The following is a 27809-nucleotide window of genomic DNA, read 5'->3' on the forward strand; positions in this document are numbered from 1 at the left end:
GGATGCTGCGTGTTCAGATGCAAAATTAATTTTATGGCATGTCTAGCACCATTCTTTCTTTTGATGCAGTATGCTTGGGTTCACCAGTATAATTATGTTACATAAAAGCAAGCACAAGGAAAGTGTTGGAATTTTTAAGTTTTAATAGAGATCATTGAAATGAAAAGTATAGTGAAACAAGAGAGGTTGTCTACACCTGCAGATATACTAGTGAACATTTAATTCAGTCATGGCTACAGACTGAAGTAAAGGGATTAAATGTCCACTAGTATATCTGCAGATATAGACAACCTCTCTTGTTCCACTACATATGATACCTAATTAAATTTTCCTTGTGCTTGTTGTAATTGTAACTGTTGACATTCCACTGTACATGTGTAACTCTTGAAGCTGGACACAGCCTGGAGCAATGAAATACAGTACTGTCATGCATTCGTTGCACCTGCACATCTGAGCAACCCCTAAAGTTACAATTCTGCTGGCCCTGTATGTAGCTTCCTTCACTATCTTGCACACACCTGACCCTGCATGTGGTGATAACTAAACTTAATACACACATGTAACACGATTGAACAAACCAACTCTCTGTCCACCAAAACTGCACATGTGTAGGTAGAACATTATCTATTTTATTATGTAGCTAGGAGTCAACCACATTAAATCATATGTTCCAATTACTATCTGCCAACTGAGGCAGACCTACATAGCGGTGGATTCAAAATTTGAAAAAGGGAGATTTCTGAAAATGCAATACTGCAATATGCATGTATTATGATATTAAAAAATGAAAAAAGTGAGATTTTAGAGGCTCCAATATTGCAGTTTAGGCTACTGTTAGTTTCACAGCAAATTAATGCTTAAAACTGTCAAATAATTAACTAGCTATAGGGGTAAAAGATATTTCAAACAGTAGCTGCTTTGTTTGCTCTATTGGAGTAGATACTTGACTGCTCTATTAGAGTGTTTAGATCATTTTATGAAATTGGAAGTGAAAGATAACATGTTGCTGCGAGTTGAATAGCTGTAATGAGTGTTAGTAAAATGTAATCACATGCATGACTACCACTGAAATGTATGGTGTCTAAGGATTTTTGTTGTGATAGATTGTCAGTACAGCAATAATTATAGCTAATTAAGCTAGTCTAGTACTAAGTTAAATCTAAAAGAGGGTTTTGACAGAATATATAAAACCCATCTGGAAACCTCTACACAGTGTGCCTTTTGAAATTAAATTTGTAGCAATTCTGATCAAAAATAGTACTACAAGTTGTAATTGTCGTGCATGGAGTCAGAAGTCTATTAACTGAAACTTTTACCACTGAATAAATGTGTAAGTAACTAGCTGAATAGCTGGGCCAATTTTTGAAAGATTACCTTTATTATTCTATCTTTTTATAAGTGTATATGGGTTGCTGCATTGTGAGACACTCAAGTGCAAGTGAAATATCAAAGAAATTTGCCTCATTAAAATAGTACTATCTGAAATATGCAAATACACAGCAATAAGCATATTGTAGGACCTGTACATTTTAAGACTGCATCTTTATTAAGTTTTCACCTTACTGCAAACAATGTATCTTTATTTTATGCATGTAATATTTTTATTAAGTTTTGCATAATTTTATTAGCTTTAGTTTGATTGAGACTACATGGTTAAAAATACCTTCAGAGCAACCTTTATTTGCAGAACCAAGTTGTGAAACTGAACTGCATTAGTAAACTGAATTGCATTAGGTTGTATCTGAGGAAGCACCATTCCTATAAACAAGAACAATATTTCATTGCAGCCATTTCTTGACCGCCACCTTTGATTTCACAACTTCTTTCACCCAGACTATTGGAAGCCACACCTTTTTTCACAGTTTGGCTGCTTTTGTGTGGATAATGTACTTGCAGAAGCACTAATGTTGAATTATATAAGCAATACTACATGATGTTGGTCTGCCTGTCTGTCTGATCACAATAGAAAGGCTAGAGGAAAAACAACACAGCATGCACACAACCATCATTATATTCCACAATTATAAACCTATGTGAGGCATGTGCCTAATAATTAAATAATTATGGTTCTAACAAGTGCCTGTCTTCTGCACATATACTCTACATCTTATCACTTGACCAGTGTATACTTATTATTTTATTTTATTCATTTTAAAGGCTTTTTAATGCATTAAAGGTCTGTGGGGCAAACTGCACAGTCTGAGTACATCTATAGCAATTACAACAATTACAACTACTTACCATGACACTGTTTTTGTGTGTAAAGCACACTTCATTTTTTACAGTGCATGTCATGTGATAATGAATTAGGTATCCATTCCACCCAAAATAGTAAACTAGAAGATACTATAGTAAAACTAAAGTCAAGCTTTATGTAGGAAAATAGGCATTCTGTTGCAGCGATAGCTATAGCTATATGGTAGCTGTATATAGCTACCATCACATTTTTGTTTCACCACATTTTAGTACATGCACTTGTTACAACAACTCTAGTTGATTTCTTCACAGCTATATCTAGGTGGGCTAGCTGCAGGTAGCTAGCTAATAACTAGCTAAGCTGTGCTATTCAATTCACAGCCTGTCAGGCTGTAAATTGAATATTGAAACATCAATATCGATATATCAACATCGATACAAACTAGACTAGCTATACGTAGTCTATTTATAACGTAGCTAGTGAGCTATGCAGTAGGGAAACTGTAGGTATAATATATCATGCCTGGATAGGTACTTAAGCTGCAGGAACGAAGTGAGTCCTTTTCGTAGCTAGTACTTAGCACGTGATCAAACAAGAGGTCAAAAAAGATCAAAGCACATGGTTACACAAGACGATTGCAGCACAGCATCACCGAGGCATCCCCTCTATAAGTAGAGATTTCCAACTAAATTAAATAATTAACATTCCATGCATTCATTGGTATGATAAATATTGTGCTATTTTTCAGGGTCATTTTAGTGTAAATCCCACCTCAATTGGTGGTTCCTATCAAAAGATATAAGCAAAAGAAGCTGACAGTGTGATGATTTTTGTGTACAGTATTTTCAATGCTTTTTACATATATCGCATGGCACCAAACACAATATTCAAAGTGTCATAAATCTAGATAGGAAACTAATAATGACATGAAATTTTCATTACATAACTATTTTATGGAGAACAGCATATGAGCTAGGTAAAACCTCTCAAGAGTGACCACTTCTTTGTAGACTGACCACTCAGAATATTACATGAATAAAGCAAGTGATCCACAAATAAAACTGTGTGTATTATGTAATACTAAGTATACACAGGTACCTAATGCATTTTCAAGGATAACTAACTAGAAAAATCAGTAATACTATATAACATGGTAAGTACTGGCATCACAAGTCACAATTAGCAAATACTTCGGAAACATGACAATCAGATAACAAAATGTAAGACCAATATTAATAGATTTTTTGGACACTGTTCAGCTTTATGTCACATTGTAAGCACTCAGGTTAGTAATTATTATATAACACAATGACATCACTATACTACAAAGAGAAATTATAAATAGTTTCTGATCAAAATTACAATCACTGAAGCTGCTATAAAATGGATCAAAACAACAGTAAATACACCAGAATATAACACCAGGTAAGTGTGAAGCCATATAAGGTTGGTATCACATGCCAGTCTCTACTTTTGAAAAGATTATGCTCAACCTTGAACCTTATATTGCAATTCCGCGCAAGACAACAAACTGCTCACCTTCAAACTATACTTGCATCGATGCAGAAGGATGCCTTGAAGCCCAGGGTGGTTGGAAAAGGCTGAAATCTGAACAGTGTTAGATGGCGATTTACCTTTAAAAGGGCCATATTTTCGTCATAATCCAACGTCAGTCATCCTCCAATCAAAAAACACACAGCAAAATCGAAATCAGCATATACGGTTTTCCCAGAACCACTTTCTTCGTCCTCATCTGCCATAGATTCACGCGGAAACACTCGGAAACTTTGGCTATCACCGGTGCCGTATTCTTCCAATAGAATTACGTACGCAATTATTTGTATGGGGATTTTTATTTCTCAAACTTTGATTTTACATATTTCAATAAATACCACATAGATTTTAACCCAGTAAAGCGCATTACGAAGTACGAAGCACTGACTACCATTGACTGGAACGGCAGCTTGTGAAACATTTATTGAAGGTGTGTAATTTAAGTAGCAAAAATATGTGTGAAAAATTGGTTGGTTGGAAATCGCTACTATAAGGCTAGTTCGTGTTGTATTTTGTTGCGTTTATAAAATTCCGGCCCAAGACTGATACTTCTTTTGGGTGGCAGTACTGAGCTCGGTTCCAACATAGCTAGAAAATATAGCTACCCCTGCGCGCTCTATTTCCTATGGGTGCCAGGTTCATTCCCCTGGTACTGACTGCACGCTAAATATACTGTTGTTTCCGAGCAAGGTAGTTTGCTCCCATTAAACCTGGAGTACAACAAATACTTGATAGCTACTGCAGAAAGTAGCCTTTGGTTGATAGCTACTGCATGTTCTTCGTGGGGAATAATACTGATCAAGGCAAAAAAGTGTTAAGGCCACACAATCAGTTTCTCATCCACCCGGCAATGTTCAATGTAGCAATGCCGGCTGGCAGGAGGATTATTATAGACTGTAGTTAGATAGAATGATGACTTAGAATGCAATTTTTATAGTCCCGCAAGCGGTGCCATGCATGCAATAGAAATACTTGGCTGTAAGATTACTAGTTGCATGAAATATTATAGAATACCTGACATCAGAGAATCTGAAGTTTTGTTTGGTCATGGCCATACTTTTGTATTGCATGGCACCAGATCATTGGGGGCAAGAAACAGTTTTGTGTGCTGCCACTAGCTATCTCTTTAGTGCAGGGTTTATCCACTTCTGAAGAAAGTAGTCTGGAATGGTAGATGTCACATAGCCATAATAGTATGTATTACAAACAGGGAAGTCTACTGAGACACATACTTTTGGTCACAGTAGAGAGAAGCACTCAAAGTGCATATCCAAATACTGATCCCCCACACAACATTTATTACTCTTTGTTGTCTTATAGGGTAGTCCTGGGCTATACCAGATGTATCACTGTGTGACTGAAATATTGCTGATCTTATCCTTTTCCATACATGTTAAATCACTTGAGTAAGTATACTTGTATATCTTTGGATAGTAACTTAATGTATTTCCTGCTTGTACTAGGTGTATTTCATCTCCCAACTTCATCCCTTCATTATGTTCAGATCATGTTGATAATGTATTTAACTACACTACTTTGGATAACTATCAACAAATAACAGAAGTGTTAATCTCAACTTTTGACAAATTACCATTTGATTTAAGAGACTTTTGTTACCCAACAGCTCAAATGTACACATGTAAATACTTTTTCCCTCCATGCAATGAAGATAATAATCAACCAGTGGCCATCTGTGAGGAATCATGTGATCATTTCTTACACGAGAGTGTTTGTGGTGACACTTTTGTTAATGTATCAACTTTGTTAAGTGCTTCTAATTTGACTCTTGACATCAATAGTTTTGATAATTGTTCATCATCTGTCTATCCATTATATAACACTTCTGCTTCCAGAAATGTCGACTGTCACCATTTTAACAGTCAGTCATGTGTTTATTGTAATAGTCTATCATATATTGTGTATGCTTGCAGAAATTCCATTCAAGAATGGAACAGTTGAGTAAGTCTTATCTGTGTGGGATGTTATCCTGATCTAGTATAATGTTGGGATAGTTACTTCTCCCCCAGCATCTTTCTTGTTACTCTTGAGAGTATTATATTACAACAAGCTAAGTAGAAGGAAAAGGTTGGATTAGGGATCAAAGAAAAAAAAGTATAGTGAAACAATGGAATAGCTAAAAAGTGGTGAAACAAGGGAATAGCTAAAAAGTGGTGAAACAAGGGAATAGCTAAAAAGTGGTGAAACAAGGACGTTGCCTATACTTGCTGATATACTAGTGGACATTAAATTCCTAAACTTCAGTCTATAACCATGACTGAATTAGAGATTAAATGTCCACTAGTATATCAGCAAGTATGGGTAACCTTGTTTCGACACTTTTCAGCTCCCTTTTTTTCACTATTTTTTTTCTTTTGAGACCTAATCCATCTTAATTTTTCCCTCTACTTGTTTGTCATTTTTAAATTAACATAATGAACCAGTGCATACTGCATTAAAAGAAAGAACGTGGCACCATGAATGCCATAAAAAATTTTTTTGCATTGGAACACACACCTCAACAAATTACGTGACGGAAAAGGAGGTGGCCATTATGTTCCACCTATTACACAGAGTTACAAATGAAGAACAGTATGAGAAGCAACTCTGCAATTAATCCAGTTGCTATGGAAAATATGGGTGATATATTAATAATCATAGCCAACACAGCCCCAAGGAAGCCACGTTGTGCTATTGCAAATCGACACCTTGCATTGTCAGCAAAAGAAATGAAGGACTAAGGCAAGTCCATGATGTACGTATTGCACATACTGATGGAATTTAAAATTTTTTTCCATTTAACATAATTTTATGCTGACTGACTGACTGACTGACTGATTGATGTACGTATAAATTGACAATGGATAAGGCTACAAGCTTGATTTCTTCACTGTTCAACGTTGTTTCATCCCAAGATGTGCCTTTTTTCCAACTGCAGTTTAAATTCCATAAACTTTTTGGAAGGGTTTGGGATTGGTCTAAAGACATTTTTGGGCTTAACTGCAATGCTGTCAAGCTGTCATGAAGGGAAATTGAGGCTGGTTTTAGAGCGATATTTTTGGCTGAAAAAGCCCAATTTTTATGATCCCTAATGTACAGTACCATAATTGTATACTACATAACATTTGTGTGGATATTGTTTTACCAACTGAACATTTCACAAAAAATAGTGCATTCATCAATAACTAAGGCTACCTCTATAGATAGCTGCTAAGTAATATTTCATTCTTACTATCCATTGGTAATGTTGTGTGATTGCTACTTATTAGTTACATTATTATTTCTTTATTGGTATGATACGCAGGTGTTCACCTCTCCCAATTAATCAGGTTTTCTGCAGAAAAACATTCCAATATACTCATTTTTCTGCAACAGTTGTAACTCAATTGGGTAAAATTACAGAACCGATTGGTGCCATTATTGACAATGAAGGAATACCAAGAAATTGTCGGCCTTTTCTGGCATTTTACCAATGTTATGCTGACTATACACCATGTAATGCAACTTCAATGAAGATATTCTCTTTTTGTGAAAACATTTGTGATGCATTTTCTCAATTTTCATCACAGTGCTTGAATTTTGTTTCATTGAGTGGACAGTTAAAGTATTACTATGAGCAGTTTGACTGCACCAACCCTCTGACATTTACATCAACCCTCACATTGGATTTCTACCAGAAATCTTCTGATGAAATCTGTGATGCTGCTGTTGATTACCTTGGTAAGTAGTTTCCCACACTACACCAGCAGGAGCGGATACAGGGGGGTCAAGGGGGGCTCTTGACTCCCCTCCAAAAAGTTTTAGTATACCAAGATCAAGATACTCTAATAGAGCAGTCACTCTAATAAAGCAGTCGCTGTATTAGAGCAGAGTGTAGTGAGCTATTTAAGGATTTCTTATGTACTTTATCAACAATAAATGCTTAGTTGGTGAGGTGGGCAACTATTGTCAGCTGGCTGTGACCTTTTTTTTTTTGGTCTCACCTACCAAACGAGAGAAAATGTAGTGCCTCAGTTCATTGTGACCCCCCCCCCCCCCCCCTTTCCATAAGTCTGGATCCGCCCTGCTACATCACTACATAGTTGGCTATTGAATGTACAATGCTTGCATACCATCTACCTCAGTATAATCTTCATTATTAATAGGCTCAGGATCACCCATCTCCGGAAGTGGTATGTTGTTTATACAAACTACAAATATATTTGCTGCATTATGTGCAATTTAAAAAGCTTTGTATTTATAGTTATGGAAATTGGTTGTATTTCATTTAGAGTATATCATACAATCTAATCCAAGTCATCATTGCAGCCATTTCTTGGTCACCACCTTTGATATCACATCTTTTTCATACTAGTCTATTTTTGGAAAGCCACACCCTTTTTCACAGCTTGGCTGTTTTGGATTAGATATGATTTCTTTTTGTTTTGTACAGCTATGTATGTTGGCTTTATGTATGTTGGCTTCATGTTAGTGCTAAACGTCGCATGTATATGACTGCTCTATAAAGGGATCTCGAAATGCACTTGGTACATGCATGTATAGTTGGTCTTCACATTTAAACAGGTTTCCATTACGTTACTGAAGGCATGTACCTTGATAGTTACTTGACACATGAAAAAGAATTCAACTAGTTTGCATAAGTGGTTTAGCTGGTAGGTATGACAACAAATTGCAGTAAGGCTGACTGCTCTATTAGAGTATCTCAATTACATGGTTCATGTATGCTTGGTAAAAACTTACTTTTAAAAATATTTTGTAGTACTCTAATAGGGTGCGCAATTTTCTGAACAATTCTAATAACAATGCATATAGAGTGTTCTAGGGTAGATCTATGAAATTATATACTGGAGTAGTAAAGTAGAAATTCGAACCCTGGACAAGATTATTTGTGCACATTTTTTATATATATTTTTCAGTGAATGTTCTATTAGAGTATCTCGATTGTGGTTGCTTCACATGTTTGGTTTTTGCTTTATATCTCCTTAGTTAATACTCTCGAGTCATTCCATGCCAATTCAACCAAAAAAATCCTGACCCCTTTGGATTTTCATGAAATTTGGCATAGACATGGACTCTACTAAGAAACTTTCTCACACCAAAATTTGGCCCATTCTATTGATCTCCCTTTAAGATATGACTACTCCAAGTTTATTACAAAATACTACACTGGCTTACTAAAATGGCCATAACTTTGTCAGTGATTATCACAAAACCTTTCTGTTTATATTTTTGGAATGCTTATTAAATTCTCTTTCAAGTGATATATAATTCATTATAATTACTCAAAGAAAAAGGTCTAATCACAAAAATATTACTTTTCCTTTGATCTTACTTTTTTCAAAAAGGATATTTCAATTACTTTCATTTTTTGTTCAAATATTCTTCTAATACCCTTCTTTCATGACAGTAAGTGTGACGTTGGGATGGCAAGTAGATTATGAGTTGTGGCTACATACGTAATTTTACATGCTACCGGGGGTATAAGTATGAACACTACTATAACATACAAACTTTTACATTAAATTATGGAATCTCATCAGAACATGGCCAAGTTGCAATACACATACAGTTGGAGGCATAGTATAGAAGTATGATAAGGTGATTAAACAGAAGTATCAATACCCTCCATTTCTGAAGCCACGCAAATATCCCCTATTGTTATGCATATTGATGCAGTTATGATAACAACATGATTTTGGCGCAAACACCATCAAGGAGATTTTATGAACTCCTGGTGCCTATAGTTGGAAGGTTTAATAGCAAATTATCTTATGAAAGGTTTGAAAAAATTGTGGAAACTTCACATTAACAATATGAAGTTGGAGGGTAAATCATTCCTTATTCACCAAATTCGCCAATTCTTCAGCTAGGAACTTTTCTGTTATTCTGTAGGACATCTGTACGTGTCAGCAGACACTACATAATAACAGAAAAGTTTGGTGGAGGAAATATTTGTGGGAGACTTTGGCGAATAAGGAATGATTTACATTGGAACCTATCTAAGCCGGTCAAAACTTTGGGTCGGTCACCTTCAGGCAAGCAGCTGCTTTTGACAGGTGGATTAGTATATAGGTATCTCATTTGGAGAATGTATAGTTGGCCCTTATACGGTGGCTTTTCTATATAGCCACTGTACCAAATCAAAACCATAGAGTCCTATTGTGAAGTTTCCACAATTCTGTCAAACTTTTCTCTTACAAAATTTACAGTATCATAAGATAATTTGCTACTAAACCCTCCAACTATATGGCATCGGGAGTTCATAAAATCTCTATTATGGACTCCTGATGGTGTTTGCACCAAAATCATGTTATTATCATATATACATAGCAATAGGGGATATTGGTGTGGCTTCAGAAATGGAGGGTATTGATATTTCTGTTTAATCACCTTATCATACTTCTATACTATGCCTCCAACTGTATGTGTATTGCAACTTGGTCATGTTCTGATGAGATTCCATACTGATAATTTAATTTAAAAGTTTGTATTGTTATAGTAATCTAATCCAAAACAGCCAAGCTGTAAAAAAAGTGTGCGGCCCTCAGAAAGGCTATGGTGAAAAAAGATGTGAAATCCAAGGTGGCTGCCAAGAAATGGCTGTGATGGTAGGTTAATGGTAAAAATTTTAATAACGACAATTCAGGTGAATTTTTGTGCTGCTTCACAAAATTCACCTGAATTGTCGTTATTAAAATTTTTACCATTAACCTACCATCACAGCCATTTCTTGGCAGCCACCTTGGATTTCACATCTTTTTTCACCATAGCCTTTCTGAGGGCCGCACACTTTTTTTACAGCTTGGCTGTTTTGGATTAGATTTCATTTCTTTTTGTATTTGTATACCCCAAAGCCGGCCTATGGCCAGCTTTGGGACTTTTTTAACCTATGTTTTTTTTCTTTACTACAGGAAGAAGAAAAGATGAAGTAGATGTACTTTAAATATTTTATCAGTAAATGTACAAATTATATATATAATACATATGTGACCGGATTTGCAAAAAGGGGCCTTCCACACACATCCAATTTGCCAACTTTGACAATTGATAACTTCAAAGCTATTGCCTTGAAATTTGGGCAGTGGTGATTTCTTTGCAGCTGAACTCTCCACATGATGGTTTCTTTGTAGCTGAACTCTCTACAAGGTAATTTCTTCTAGCTGATCTCTCTACAGGGAGATTTGTTTGTAGCTGAACTATCTACAAGGTAACTTCTTCTAGCTGATCTCTCTACAGGGTGATTTGTTCGTAGCTGAATTCTGTACAGGTGATTTGTTTGCAGCTGAGCTCTAAACAGAATGGTTTCTTTGTAGCTGAACTCTCTACAAGGTAACTTTTCTAGCTGATGTCTCTACAAGGTGACTAGTTTGTAGCTGAACTCTCTACATGGTGGTTTCTTTGTAACTGAACTTTCTACAAGGTGACTTCTTCTAGCTGATCTTTCAAAAGGGTGATTTGTTTGTAGCTGAACTCTCTACAAGGTAACTTCTTCTAGCTGATCTCTCTACAGGGAGATTTGTTTGTAGCTGAACTCTCTACAGGTGATTTGTTTGTAGCTGAATTCTGTACAGGTGATGTGTTTGCAGCTGAGCTCTTTACAGAATGGTTTCTTTGTAGCTGAACTCTCTACAAGGTAACTTCTTCTAACTGATCTTTCTACAGGGTGATTTGTTTGTAGCTGAACTATCTACAAGGTAATATCTTCTAGCTGATCTCTCTACAGGGTGATTTGTTTGTAGCTGAATTCTGTACAGGTGATTTGTTTGCAGCTGAGCTCTTTACAGAATGGTTTCTTTGTAGCTGAACTCTCTAAAAAGTAACTTCTTCTAACTGATCTTTCTACAGGGCAATTTGTTTGTGGCTGAATTTTCTACAGGGTGATTTCTTTGCAGCTGAACTCTCCACTTGGTGGTTTCTTTGTAGCTGAACTATGTACAAGGTAATTTCTTCTAGCTGACCTCTCTACAGGGTGATTTGTTTGTAGCTGAATTCTGTACAGGTGATTTGTTTGCAGCTGAGCTCTAAACAGAATGGTTTCTTTGTAGCTGAACTCTCTACAAGGTAACTTTTCTAGCTGATGTCTCTACAAGGTGACTAGTTTGTAGCTGAACTCTCTACATGGTGGTTTCTTTGTAACTGAACTTTCTACAAGGTGACTTCTTCTAGCTGATCTTTCTACAGGGTGATTTGTTTGTAGCTGAACTCTCTACAAGGTAACTTCTTCTAGCTGATCTCTCTACAGGAAGATTTGTTTGTAGCTGAACTCTCTACAGGTGATTTGTTTGAAGCTGAACTCTCTAAATGATGGTTTCTTTGTAGCTGAACTCTCTACAAGTTAACTTCTTCTAGCTGATCTCTCTACAGGGTGATTTGCTTGTAGCTGAACTATCTACAAGATAACTTCTTCTAGCTGATCTCTCTACATGTTGATTTGTTTGTAGCTGAATTCTGTATAGGTGATTTGTTTGCAGCTGAGCTCTTTAAATAATGGTTTCTTTGTAGCTGAACTCTCTCGAGGTAACTTCTTCTAGCTGATGTCTTTACAGGGTCACTAGTTTGTAGCTGAATTCTCTACATGGTGGTTTCTTTGTAACTGAACTCTACAAGGTAACTTTTTCTAGCTAATCTTTCTACAGGGTGATTTATTTGTAGCTGAATTCTGTACAGGTGATTTGTTTGCAGCTGAGCTCTTTAAAGAATGGTTTCTTTGTAGCTGAACTCTCTACAAGGTAACTTCTTCTAGCTGATGTCTCTACAAGGTCACTAGTTTGTAGCTGAGCTCTCTACATGGTGGTTTCTTTGTAACTGAACTCTCTACAAGGTGACCTCTTCTAGCTGATCTTTCTACAGGGTGATTTGTTTGAAGCTGAACTCTCTACAAGGTAACTTCTTCTAGCTGATCTCTCTACAGGGAGATTTGTTTGTAGCTGAACTCTCTACATGATGGTTTCTTTGTAGCTGAACTCTCTACAAGGTAACTTATTCTAGCTAATCTCTCTACAGGGAGATTTGTTTGTAGCTGAACTCTCTACATGATGGTTTCTTTGTAGCTGAACTCTCTGCAAGGTAACTTCTTCTATTGATCTCTCCACAGGGCGATTTGTTTGTAGCTGAACTCTCTACATGGTGGTTTCTTTGTAGCTGAACTCTACAAGGTGATTTTTTCTAGCTGAACTATCTCTTTCCATAGTTGCATGAACTCCCTACAAGGTAACTTCTTCTAGCTGATCTCTATACAGGGTGACTTGTGTGTAGCTGATCTCTATACAGGTTTCTTATTTCTAGCTGATCTCTTGAATTCTCTTCAGGGTGACTACTCTATTAGAGTATCTCGATCTCACACTTGCTGCACCAAGTTGGATTTCGTGTTATAACTCCGTGGCTTTAAGTCTGATTCTTCTACACTATTGATGAGTCTTTCTAAGATGATTACTCCATCTGTACAACGATTTTCAAAGCATTACCCCAAGCGGTTTATCTGGTAGGCGTGGCAAGCAGTCGTTTTTTTATTAGCTAATCTCGATTGCGTAATTGTTACACACTGTTGGTTTTTTCGTTGTATCTTCCTGTTTTTAGCTCGATTTCTTTCAAACCACAAAAGGTTTGAGGTTCAATAGTTAACCTATTCACCCACCGATTTTCAGCTTCTTCCCATACGAGGTTTACCCTGTAGGCGTAACAACATATTGGTATTATTTTTCATGAATAATCGCTCATAACTCTTTGCCTGTATATCGTATTCTAGCCAAAGTTGGTACAGAGATGCGCCTTTATATCCCCCTTCTGTGTGCCAAATTGCAAGGCAATCGGATATGGCGTTCGAGTTTTATAGCAGTTTTTGTAAGTGTGCGACAAGAAAAAGAAAAATAAGAAAAAAAACAACAAAGAAACTGAGCCGATTTTTGAAGTCGCATATCTCGGGAACGCTTGAAGCGATTTCGCTCAAATTTGGAATTTGGAATGTGGAGTGCTGCAGTTGGAGGGCATGTCCACAGCAAAAGTCGTCTTGTTTCATCAAGGAAGCACAGAGCTACGGAAGTGCGAAAATTGCGTTTTCTTTCTTCCTGTCAATATACTCACGGGTGTTACGCGCCGGCTTCTTGGGCTGCACAACACACTACCATGTGTCTTGATGTTCATACTTATACCCCCCGGTAGCATGTAAAATTACATACTTAGCCACAACTCATGATCTACTTGCCATCCCAACTTCACAGTTACTGTCGTGAAAGAAGGGTATAATATTTGAACAAAAAATGAAAGTAATTGAAATATCCTTTTTTGAAAAAGGTAAGATCAAAGGAAAAGTCACATTTTTGTGGTTTGATCTTTTCCTTTGAGTAATTATAATGAATTATATATCACTTGAAAGAGAATTTAATAAGCATTCCAACAGAAAGGTTTTGTGACAATCACTGACAAAGTTATGACCATTTCATTAAACCAGTGTAGTATTTTGTAATAAACTTGGAGTGGTCATATCTTAAAGGGAGATCAATAGAATGGGCCAAATTTTGGTGTGAGAAAGTTTCTTAGTAGAGTCCATATCTATGCCAAATTTCATGAAAATCCAAAGGGGTCAGGATTTTTTTTTGTTGATTTGGTATGGAATGACCCTCTCAGTACTTTATAACCACAAAAGGTTTGTACTACAATAGTCATTTCATGTACAGACAGTATTCCATCAAGCGGATTATCTTGTAACAAATCACTTTTACATTTTTCAAAAATTTTGTGCATTGTGTGCATAGCTCCTTTGTTTGTAATCTGATCTGTACAAAATAGAACTGTAATTGTGCTGTATTATGCTTGTATTGCCTTCCAAATTGAAGTAAATTGACTAAAGCACATGCAAGCTATCATGATTTTTCTAAAAGTGTGTGAAAAGAAAAAATGAATGTTACTTATGTAACTGGATAGGGCTGTAATCTATAACCAATGTGCATGTTCATTCACATTACCTAATTTGGCATCCCCTTGCAGCTGGAACCTCCTGTACACCTACCAAACCCCCACTCAATCATTTGACTGGGTGCTTGCTACCTCCAGAATCTACCCTGTGTCCAGGCACAGTGGTAGAGAAGGATAAAAATGCAAGGAGTAATATTAAACTGAACACACATTCTCTGACAATGTTATTAAAGACTAGTAGTAAAACATTCAACTGTGGTAGATACCACTATTTCAGCTAACTTTAAAATAATTATTGTGGCCACAGACATTCAACAGGGGAGGGGACAGTCCCTACATACATGTGCTGTCGTCATGTGCTGCTATGTGTGTTATTGCAAAACAACTATAGAAGTCTTGAATTACACAAAAGAGATAACTCAATGTTATTTTCTGATGTGCCTCAGCATGGTCCTATAGTTAAATTACTACATTTTAGTCTTGAAGATTTTGGTTGGTTAGCAGTACTAGTCTTCATGGCATTTGCAACTGACTCACATTCAAAAATCAAAATTGCTACCATAATAACTTAAAATTTTCTATGGGGTGTGCCACCAGGCTGTGCATATTTTGCAAGTCGAGTGTGGAAGTGGAGAAATCCCATCAACTGGCTACCACCTTATTACCCTTCCCTCTGCTGCAAAGCTATGTCCTTAATCATGACTTCGATATAGAATATATAACCACTGTTCTACTTAGTCTAAGCCATTACATCTATGTTAATTGACTATTCTCAAATCACTCAAAAGTATCTGCATGGTACTGCATTGCATGGGCTAATTTATTTATTTATTTATTTATTTTTGACTTTACAGCATACAGAATTACAATGCTACATGGTTACAACAGATTAGTGACTACAGGTATGCTGAAGGTCCACTGGCAACCTGTGCCAGTGGCCTAAAATAATTAATTGATCATGCATGTCATGAATGCATCCCAATGGTTTCTGTATCTCAAAGAACTAAGCTTTCACTGAAGCAAAATTAGATATGAAACTAAAACTGTAGTACAAAATTACCAGGATATATCCTTGATGTTAACAAAAAGGAGAAAGAGGCTTTACAAGTAAAATAACTTCCAGATTCCATTTCAGAGCATCTATTTTCCTGGGGGAGCATGCCCCCAGACCCCCCTAGTTTGGCATGCTGTGTGCATGTGCATCGCACATGCATGCAGTTGAGTATCACTTGAAAGCAGATAATCTAAAATCACATCATATCAATAAAAAGTAGTGTGCATAACTATGACCTCCATTGCATCCATGGATGGCCGGACCACTCAAAATCTCTGGGCTCCGGCCCTGACCTTCAGGACCCCAAGTACCAAATTGAAGCAAAATTGCTATAATTATATAATTATGTATTTGTGAAATACAGCCCTCAAGTTTTGGCTTACTTTCTTGGGTTCTTTTCCATTTTGGGGGCCTAAATTTATTCTTTATCTTTTTACACACCTTACATAATGTTAGCATATAATACAATTGCCTTGAAAATTTGTACTAAATTTTGTGTGAATCCAGTAGAATTTTACAGATTATGGACCATCTATACCAAAACAGCAAGGCATGATAAAAGGTACTGTCCTCCAAAAAGGCCAGGGTGAAAAATGTTGTGAAATCAAAGGTGGCAGCCAAGATATGGCTGCAATGGTGCTAATGCCAATCATTTTACTAATGATCATCATTAAAAAATGATTGGCATATGCATTAGCACCATTGCAGCCATTTCTTGGCCGCCACCCCTTTGATTTTGTAACTTTGTTCACCTTGTCCTTTTTGGAGGGCCACACTCTTTTTCACAGCTTGGCTGTTTTGGTATAGATATCACTTCTTTATGCAATTGCAAACCCCAAAGCCGGCTTTGAGGCTACCTTTTAACTTGCTTATTTTTCTTATCGTCAAAAAATAAAAAGCTACTATTTTTGTGGATCCATTTTTCTATTATAAATTTGAAACTGAATAAATGATTAGATATTAGGGTGACTTGTTACACAGCTAAATCCTGTACAGGTTGTATATGTGTTGATTCTTACATGGCTGAACACTCTACAGGGTGACTTAGTGTTTGTGGCTGAACTCTCTACAGGGTGACCTGTTCTAGGGTGATGTTTTTGTAGCTGAATTCTCTACAGGGTGACTTGTGTGTGGCTAAACTCTCTACATGGTGTCAGGATGACTTGTTCATGGCTGAAATTTCTACAGGGTTACTTGTTTGTGCCTGAACTCTCTTTAGTGACTTGATTGTAGCTGATCTCTCTCCAGGATTACTTGTAACAAAGCTGAACTCTACAAGGTGAGTTTTTAGTAGCTGAACTCTCTACAATATGACTTGTTGTGTAGTTGAACTCTATATATACAGTGTGACTTGTAGCTGCTGAACTCTCTATGGGGTAATTTCACTAATTTGTAACATTGCTGAACTCTCTACGAGGCAACTTGCTTGTAACTGAACTGACTGTGAACTGTACAGGATGATTTTTTGTAGCTAAACACTCTACAAGGTGATTTGTTGTGGCTGAACTCTGTACAGGGTGATTTATTTGTAGCTGTACGTACCTTCTACAGCAACCTTTGGGCTTAATCAGCTTTGCTGTCTGCCCTTTTCCTCCCAAATAAAATAATTGTTTGTAGCTAAACTTCTTACAAGGTGACATCAGTGTATGTAGCTGAACTCTCTACAGGCTCAGAGACTAGTTGTTTTTCTCTACAGGATGACTTGATTGTAGCTGAACTCTCTACAGGATGACTTGCCAGTTACTGAATGTTCTAATAGGGTTACTACACTTATTAGAGTATATATCTTAATTGAGCATGTGATACATGTAATTTGTTTTCACAATGTTTTTATTGTGAATTCTTCTATGATGATTAATCCACCTATACAGCTCATTCTTATAAGCAGTTTGCTTAGTAGGCATGGCAACTAATGTTTTTTTTAAAACTTGATTGTGTGGTAGTCATTACAGGGGACTTTTCTGTGAGGTGATAGTGTGTCCTTCTCAATTCCCCATTTGGTGTCTCCACTATATGATCTAGCAGTTTCAGCTGGGGAGACAACACTGCCTGGTGTTGGCTGATCATTCCCTGTTCTAATCCACACTGGCAAATCTGGAGGCAGTGGATCTTGATATCTTGTCCTATGTCTTTGGTCATATATCTGTTTTTGAGCATTCTTGTATTCCTTGTCTTTCTCTCTGAAAGTATGGCCGCTGAGAGGTAAGTTCACTTTTGAGAATGGGAACATCTGTTTTCAGCTTTTTTCCAATAAGCAACTCAGCAGGACTGAATTGGCACTAAGGTATAGTTGTTGTGTGAAAACTCAAGAGAGCCATGTAGGGATGATTTCCTCACATACGTATGGTGTGTGGACTTCCCTACTTGCATGGTAGGCAACTCTACACATTAAATGTTTACCACAATTTTGTGTTGACAAGTTAGAAAAAGGTATCTTCTGTCTCCCCATGTAGGAATATATATTAATGGGATATATTTATGAATGTGTGCATGCATGCTGTAGGTTTATCAACTGGAGCACTTGCTGGTATAATTATTGGAGCTGTGTTGATAGTGATATTGGTTGTGATCAGTATTAGTGCGGTTATAATCATCATTAGAAGAGGAAAGAAGAGGTTAGTATCAAAGCTAATGCATGCATGAATATATATCACTATTGCACAAAAGCAGTTGTATTATCAACCGTCTATGTACTGTAACAATGTTCACATTAATCTTGCTCGATGTGTGAAGGTGGGACATACGCACGAGATAATTACAAGGATGGTGGGATACAAAAAACAATAAGACAGTATAATATTATAAAAAAGTGATGTGAAGGACAATGTAAATCAATTCCTAAACCCTAAAAAAACTGCTTATATACTCAACTACGCAACTTAATTACAATAAATGATAATTACAAGGGCAGGCAGGGAAGCTTATCAAACTATAACAAGGACATGCAAAATGAAAGTACAATTATTATTATTATTATTTGAATTAAAATTAGTTTGAAAATGATCCCATAAATGCTTTGCTTAATTGTGTTGAAGCAGAGGGTATGATTAAATATGTGTGTGTACTGTATTATAATTAAATAGGTGATTTGATGATGCTGCTACATATATATGTACAAACCACAGTAACCCAAGTAAAACCACAGTAACCCAAGTAAAACCACATGCTTAATAAAGACATGCACATCTATAGGTAACCGTATTAAATAGCTCCCTGTACATTACTGTAAGGAATTAGTCTGTTTTGTTGCTATATGTCTTGTGTTTTATCAGCATACCAGTTATGCAAGTCATACCTTCTCAATCAAATCATTACAATGGTAAGAATTGTCACTGTAACTGTCCATGTGTGCCACTCCTACTTCATATCATTCAAAGGTAACCGTGATGATACAACAACTAGAAGTAATATAGAATTAAGTGAATTTATGCAATCTATTGAAGAGCAATTTTCTGACATACTTGTACCTTCAGAGAAAATTACAAAACAATATCTTTTAGGAAAAGGTATGTCTTAATTACCATTCCATGCAGTATTTCTTCACTATTACTGAATTTCAGGGACTTTTGGATGCGTACACAAGGGAACCATGATACTGCCTAATGAGTCACTAACACCAGTTGCTATAAAGACCATTGCAGGTATGTATTGTGTAGAACAACAACACTAAATGATATGTTGAGCATCTAAAGTTTCTGCATGGTTAATGCATTTTAGGTAGAAAAAATAAAAACCAGCAGCCTTTAAGAAATACAAAAATATTTCATCCATTAAAATTCTTTGCTACATCCTGGACTGCTATATGGTACAAGTATAAGAAAAAAATAGGAATTCTAAACTATAGAGTAGGGATCAACTAGAATATAGTGTACCAATAGAAAGTACTGAAACAAGCTTGAGTTGGTATATTATGACAGCAAATTACTGTAACACAAAAAGAAGTTGATATTGTGTATGGATATCAACTTTTTTTTGTGTTACAGTAATTTGCTGTCATAATATACCAGCTCAAGCTTGTTTCAGTATTTTCTATTGGTGCACTATTCTAGTTGATCCCTACTCTAAGTTTTTCTTATACTTGTTTCTATTCTTTTTTGATTAATCTACGTAACTATAGTTTGTTTCATAAAGATGAATTGATGTAGCAATGGGAAGTCAATCAAAGAAGATGCCATTAATTTTTTTGTGGAACATAAACTGTAATTTTGCACATAGATTGGTGTACTGATATTCTACAACAATTGATTTAATCAATTGATTTATACGCCTTATGGTTTAATACAGGGGTGGAGAACAGTAGTAGTTACAGTACTCAAAAGTGGAGGGGGGGTCATGTGGGTGGCTGTAAGTTACTAAGTGCAAAGCACGCTAGTAGCTTTGCATGCCAGGGAATCTGGGTGCAGACCCACAGGAAAATTTTGAGATTTGAATGTGTTGAGGTTGAATCTGAGAGCATTTTCAGTGGTATATGTGTGCTTGAATAGGATACTCCTATAATATTATGTCAATGACTATCATTAAAATATACTGTACAACTAGATAGCTACATCAGTAAATGAAGGAATTTCAGATAGACTCTTGAATATATGTGTTAATGGAGACAAATTGCATAGCAGGACCAACTTATGATGATTCTGCTGAATATTCTATCAGAGTAGTTGGTGACTGCTCTGTTAGAGTATCTTAATCTCGTGCACCCCCAGCACTGATTTATGCAGTATCATTCTTAGTAAACCAAGGCAAAGGAAGTTGGCTAATGACTGCAATATAATTATATAGCAACTGGGCATTGGGAAAAATGAGGGGGCACCACCCCTCCACTCTTCAAAGTTGGGGGGGGGGGGGGTACAGTGCTACTTTGTTAAGAAAGTCAGTTGAACTCAAACATGAGACTGTGACTAATCAACACGTCACAGTGCCTGTTCTACTTTGTTACAAATGAGTTCTTATCCACCTGTCATCTAAAACAGTCAGTTGAACTCACACACACACACAAGAAACAAACAATTAACAGTGTTCATGGAATGAAATAGCTACCTTAGTACAACTTATGCAGCAAAGCAGTGTGTTGAGTGATTAAACCATGCCAACTAATCCCCGAACTATTCAGCATGTGCCTGTTCTACTTTGCTAAAAATGAGTTCTTATCCTACACCTGTTGTCTGGAACAATCAGTTGAAACTCAAACACACAAGAAATTAACATACTGGCCAGAACAGAGAGTCGAGCAGCTCATCCTAAACAAATTATTAGCAGGAAGCCACTGTAATGTGCTATCATGAATAAATTAACACCTTGCATTGTCAGCGAAAAGAACTGGGGACAAAGGGACATGCATGATACGTGTATTGTACACACTGTGGTTGGTGAAAAGGCACATCTCAGGACAAGAACAGTGAAGTACATTGAGTTATGCTTGGCTGAAGGCATCAGTTAGTCAGAATAAAATTCTGTTAAATAGAATTTTTTTTAAATTTCAAAGAAACTTTTTGGAAGGGTTTGAGGTTGATTTAAATACATTTTTGGGCTTGGCTGTGCCTAACCAATACTGCCAAATTGTCATGAAGAGAAATTGAGGCTGGTTTTAGGGTGATGTTTTAGTCCAGTTCTACATGATCCCTACTATTACTGAGCTACCATACTATATGATATTACAAAGGCACTTATAGAAACTTTACCTTGTCTATAGATGTTGGGCCATTGCTCCTATTAACATTACCCTGAAATGCATCTAGTTTTAAACTGAATCTCAATGAAATTATTGTCCAATATGTAATGTTAGGGGAGTCTTGATTTACTTATTCTTTCATGTGTATCTGAAGTACAGCAGCATCTGTAAAAATTCATTTTGAGGTACTAATTAACAATGAGAGATGAAATGCAATTTTATGAATTGTCCCTATGTCTACTTGATTTCTTCAATTTGTAGATATAGCTACAATGCATGTTCACTTCATTGAGCTATCTGCCACGTAATTGTATCTACCTCCATGCATATTCTTTTTCTATATACATTTTTTCAGTTGTCACCTTAAGTTCCATAAAAGAGCTAGTGTCAGAGTCAAGCGTCATGAAGAAGTTTGATCATCCTAATGTACTGCCACTATTGGGAGTGTGTATGGACTGTAATGATGATGATGTGTTTAAGATTATCCTACCATTTATTACCAATGGTGATTTAAGGAACTTCTTGAGATGTAACAGAGTACAGCCAACAATTACTGATGAGTTCAATAATGTACTTGGAAATCATGGTGTAGCTATTTCAGACCAAAAACAGTCCAAGCTAACTATGGTAACCATGGTATGATACTAAACCAGATAAATGACTTTATATTTAGCATTTTTTACTACCATGCCTTAATTGTTACAAAGAAAATAAAAGCTATATAGCTGTTTTTGGTCTACCTGTTTATTGTGTAATTTTGATCAGCTGCAGATGGCAACTTTCTTTATTCTCTCTTACATAAAAGCAAAATAGTTAAGCACCAAATGCCAGTTTAATATACGAAACAACGTAGTAACTATGTTAACACCAAAGAAATTATATGCACATGCAATAGAACTGGTGTATCGGAAGGCTATACTCAACACATATAGCTAGCGTAAAGGCAACAGTGCAACAAAAGCCAGTAGTGTAATCTACAAATGGCTTTTATGCAATGATTTTTACCCTCAGCAGCAATAACATTTCTATGTCACACTGTGTTTTGACAGAAACTCTATACATCCTATCTGTAACGAACCCCCAACTATGCAATATACAACGTGACCACAATTGTGAACTTATATCCCAGGACTTTTTATCGTCAACCATTTTAAAGAACTATTGAACTAATACAGTACACAAATTAGCATTATCTATATGTAAATATCAGTTAATTTGTAGGTTTTCATTGTTTTTTCTGAAAAGCCACCAGTGTCTGACTGTATGCCTTGCTTTCTCACCAGTTTCTCATGATTAATGCTCAAAACAAAGCACTCATCATCCAGTTCCTTTAAGATATTTATTGTGAGCCTGTGTTCTTCCATTCATCTTCTACAGTGCATTGGAGTCCTTGAGCTGCATTAGTATTCCTTTCTTATGCAAACTGTTCAAATGGTAGAGCACCTGACTTTTGTGCAGGAGGTCATGAGTATGAATCCAGCTAGCATTATACATTTTTTTTAAAACCATGCCTTTTAGTACACTCTTTTTAAAGTTGTAGTTTTAGCTCATAGTTACTTGGCATCCAAAGCATACCATATAAGCAGAAATTTTGGCGAGCAGAATATTGGGCATTTGCTTAATAATTTGCATTTGGTGAGACTTCAATTTGATGAAATGCATGCCTGTAGCAAATTGTGTAGCTATAGCTACTCATTTACAAAAGATATATAGACGCTTACTTCATTGCCTACATACTGGCCCATGCACTCTTTCATATGAATTGGAGGATGGATATTTATTCAATCCATAGCCAGTACAGTAGCCATCTGAAAAAGAAACAAAGTGATTGGGTGCATTCTCCAAGCAAGGTGTATCTTTGCTTCCAAAGCAAAAGAGTAGGATCTTAACTTGCAATATTACAGACAATCCTGGTTTAATGTGAGGTTCAGTACATCGATAGCTAAAATTTAATGCAGTCTGTGCCTCCCGTGCAAGTAAAGTATTTATAGCTAGCTATCCCACTATCTCACTAGCTACTTAATTTGTATCAGATTTGACAGAGCTCCACTTGTAGAGTTGGCAATGAAAAATCAACGCCCTTAGATTAACCTGTATGTAACTCAGGAGATGGAACCTACCAATAGTCTAGTGAAAGGGAGAGTTTAATATAAAATAAATGTCTTCCATTTGGGATATATATATATCCGTGTTGTAAATTTTGACAGATATTGGCCCACATCCATAAAAATGGGCAAGAATGTCTGGAATGTTGTCCACTGCTTTTTTTGGATAATTATTGGCTGAGGGGCTCTACAAAATACACTTACTTAAAAGGTGATTCTCCGTTCCCTAAAATGGCACTTGATGGATCTGCAATAAAAAATTAACCCACTGAAATTCAAGTTCAAGGTTGGTTCACTAACTCTCAGTAATAGTTAGAGACCTACCATGAGGAGCTTTATAGTGTAATTGCTATAGTTCATGTGTCAATGCAATTAAGTTTATGCTATATGGTTTAGAAATTTGCAGCGTCTGTTACCCCAAAACATGTATAATGACCACTATATAATGTACCATTCATGGAAACATTGAAGCATGCAAAACAGCATCCCTGATGCCATTTTTATTCAAAATTGAATCGTGAAAAATTCTAATACACACTGCAGAAAGAATTAGCATCAGCTCTACAGTTTTGATGTAGACTTAGGTAGGATTGATCTCCTAGAGTTGGAGAAGAAAATATAGAGGTTGATTGCCAATCCTACCACTTGTATTTCTCTTTCAACAACCTTCAACATCGCCATACTTGACAAGTTTTCTAGATACAGCACCTTGCTAGTCTTGTTCTCGTTCTTGCTTGATCTTGTGCCTTTTCAACATTAGAAACACTAATAGTCATTTGTTGATGTCTGTCAAATTACCAATTATTCCACACCAAAATTTCTGTACATAAGGTATATTGATGCAGCCATGCAGGACTTGAGTGAAATTAAATCCATTGAGAAACTCAAATATTATTGCATAAATCAGTACGCACTTTGTTCATTCTTTACAGCATGTTGAAGGTACTAGTGTAGTGCTGAAAAGGTTCAAACACAAGCACTCAACTGTGGTGCTTGCATACCAAACTAAGCAACCAGACTTCGATCCCCGCTCTAAGTTGCAACTTTTCTTGCTTCCTGAACCTTTTTGGTACATCTTTTTGTTTTCTGTGCATTCATCCAATTTGTATCCACTAACTGTTATGATCACTACTTCTCAGCACTGGAATTGAGTGCCTTACATCATAGAGACCTGTATAGCGTGTTCGTAAGTAGGGCATGTAAAGACAAGCAAAATGCATAGGTATTTGTTCATCTGTGAGTGTTTATAGTGGGTTGTTGTCTTTTCCATGAACTTGTTCTTGATAAACTTCTTTGCTACTGACTTACTGTCACTTACACTGTCCCAAATATTTGCATTTATGTTTTATAGGGGTACACTGACATGCAATATCATGGAAAAAGCCATGAAGCTTTGTTCATAACTGAAGTAAATATAATGATGTGCATCCTGCATGATTATGAACTGAGATGCTGAATACTGTCATATTGCAGACTACTATATATCGTAATTTACTTTTATTTTCATGCAAAAAAATTCATGATAAATTTTTTTGTGTAAAAATATCTTCATGATTTACTTGAATGACTGTTCTATTAGAGTATTTAGATCTTTTTACAAAATTTTCATGTAAGAAATGTTTGTATACGAAAATTATTTTATAACACAAAAAAAAGCAATTTATGGTATGTTGCCAATGTGTGTATATACTTGTCTACAGAACATCAGTGAACGCATGTTGCTTATGATGTGTTTGGACATAGCAAAAGGAATGGAGTACCTTTCCAGCAAGAGATTCGTTCATCGTGATCTGGCAGCTAGAAATTGCATGTATGTGTTACTTACATTGTGCTAGTTAGTGTTCATATTTATGGCTTGTCATTGTATGTATTATACCAACTCTGTACTGATATAATCAAATGCCACTTGACGTTCTGTTGTCCTTTCATTATATCACTACTTTATATTTGTCCATAATAAAACTCTGGCTCTAATGCAGTCATGGACCAAAATTATAATGGATTAACATTGCTCCTTGTTTAAATCCTCCTCTACCACAGTGCATGATTGGGTGGTTTTGGTAGGTATAGAGGAGGTTCTAGCTGCAGGGAAGCCTATTGAATCAGGTGAGCATGGGTAAACTTCCTATCCATTAGGAAAAGAGCAGAATATACTGAGGTGCCAACACTTTGTTTAGAGTCTGAGTTTGATTATTTGGTTCACCTTATGTGCTTACTATTGCAAATATTAAACTGTAAAGTAAATATTCTCAACTGAAATATTGCTTTAGTAATACCATCCTGAAATCTTGACATTTCAGAAATAAATTCCCAAGGTGACTAGTTTGTCTAGGGTCCAAAATCATTTTGTAGGAAGTAAGTGTCTAAGGTTTCATATGGAGTGATCTATTACAATAAGTTCATTGTAATGCTACCTCTTTGAAATTACTACATTTCTTGGTCCAATGGGAGGCCATTTTGATTAATTTTCATTGTAATGTTTGGTATTACACACATAGCTAACTATCAAATGCTGCTGTTCACACAGGGTAGAGGAGAATCACAGTATCAGAGTTGCAGATTTTGGCTTAACAAAAGACATTTACACTAGTGAATATTACAGAGGTAATAAGCACGATACACTACCTTTCAAGTGGATGGCACCAGAATCAATAACAGACTTATGCTTTGATGAGAAAACTGATGTGGTAGGTGTATGCAAACAAACCTTTACACTTTGCCAAAGCGATAAATTTTTCAAGTTAGTTAATAGCAGTGGCATAGATGCATGCCACAGATACTGAGTTTGCAATTTAGCTAGTCACTGCAGTAGAGATATACTCTAATAGAGCATCCAGCTATCTAACAGAGCAGTCATATGCATGCTTCTCGCTGAATAATTTTCCAGCCTTACATGGTATGTATACCTGATTGTATTTTCATGTATGTGCTTACTTGTTATAGTGGTCATATGGAGTTACTTGTTGGGAAATATTTTCACTGGGCAAGATTCCATATGCAACTGTGGAAAATGAACATCTGTTAGTTGCTCTGAGTACTGGAAAGAGATTAAACAAACCAGCTTTGTGTCCACCACAAATGTAAGCATGTACCCATTTAGGTGTAAGTGTTTAAGTGTAATAGATTTAGTACGAGATTCAGTCTAACTGTTATCAACTTAATAATACCATAGATTTCATTTCAGTTGTGCTACATGCAGTATTTTAACATCCAATACATTATATAGAGTTACTGTATCATTCGCAAAAAACATTTGTACATTTGCATGCTTAATGCACACACTCCATATATACCTGAAAACTTCCTACAAAGTTGCTACTGATTTTATAGGTTTAATTTAATCAAAGCTACTTGGCTAGAAAGACCATCAGAGCGACCTTCATTTGCAGAAATTGTAAATCAAGGTAAGAAGCTGACTGGTGCACGTGTTTGTCATTAAATAGGTTGTATCTATTCCTAAAAATATGATTGTATTTAATAACGTATGACATACAATGTATGAGCAAAACCATAAACATTCCATTATTTTGGAAAGCTTAGGCATAGGTTTAGCTTAGGTAAACTATCCATATATTCTCCACACATATGCACATAATGTTTCATCCCTAACTGGCATTAGAGTGTACACTTACATGAGCAGACACAGTGATGGTCATTACTAAAGGTGTTTGTTTATTGTTTAGATGTGATGCAAGGAGAAACCTGATTAAAAGACAAAAAATGCATGTGTGTAGACTTTTTGTAATAATTTTGGTGCACAGCTACTACATACATAAATTTATGTATACCGTACATTGTGGTTCAGAAAATATGTACCATCAATTTGATGCCGAAATAAAGATGATAATTTAAAAATCATTCACTCATGGTTATAGTGTACAAAATAGTGTAGCTACATTTATTTAAACACTGAAGCCTTTTAAGTACAACAAGTAATGATATCAGGAACCCTTAGCTTGTGGCACTTTGCCTATACACTAATCATAATTGCCTACTATTTCTTTTCTTTAGGTTGCTACTGTTAGCTGTACTCTCATGCCGATGAATCAGAATTTACATTGTGTAATCTACAGAATTCATGCACCATGCACAGGTTTTAAGCCTTTTAGTGAAATGTGTCAATTAGAAATTAATTCATAATTTTACCAAAACTTCTAGCCTCTATGGTAATGACACTGTTAAGTCTAGAGTAGTGTAGTGGGAACAAGCAACTGTATGACTTTAATCATTTCTTCTTTTGTGTAGTAAATGCATTAAGTGTGCTACAGGAGCAATGGTGAAACCTATGCTAGTCTAACTTAGCTCTGTTAGTAATTACATGAT

At 36.1% G+C, this 27809-nt stretch overlaps 1 protein-coding gene across 2 annotated transcripts; it reads left to right on the forward strand.

Moving 5' to 3' along the window:
- Positions 1 to 5075: 5075 nt before the first annotated feature.
- On the forward strand, positions 5076 to 27605 carry LOC136261762 (tyrosine-protein kinase Mer-like). 2 transcript variants are annotated; one of them, XM_066055815.1, is made up of 15 exons: positions 5076 to 5157; positions 5215 to 5630; positions 5683 to 5710; positions 7053 to 7468; positions 7894 to 7920; positions 18217 to 18328; positions 18986 to 19032; positions 19091 to 19219; positions 19274 to 19354; positions 21737 to 21951; positions 25187 to 25296; positions 26014 to 26173; positions 26430 to 26566; positions 26817 to 26890; positions 27498 to 27605. In XM_066055815.1, exons 1-15 carry the CDS (start codon positions 5093 to 5095, stop codon positions 27509 to 27511), a joined length of 2031 nt encoding a protein of 676 aa, XP_065911887.1. In that variant the 5' UTR covers positions 5076 to 5092; the 3' UTR covers positions 27512 to 27605. The 2 variants fall into 2 exon arrangements, with proteins under 2 accessions (XP_065911887.1, XP_065911886.1); XM_066055814.1 differs by lacking the exon at positions 27498 to 27605 and adding an exon at positions 27170 to 27344.
- The last annotated feature ends 204 nt before the right edge of the window (positions 27606 to 27809 follow it).

This window comes from Dysidea avara, chromosome 7, assembly GCF_963678975.1.
Source record: "Dysidea avara chromosome 7, odDysAvar1.4, whole genome shotgun sequence".
NCBI lineage: Eukaryota > Metazoa > Porifera > Demospongiae > Dictyoceratida > Dysideidae > Dysidea > Dysidea avara.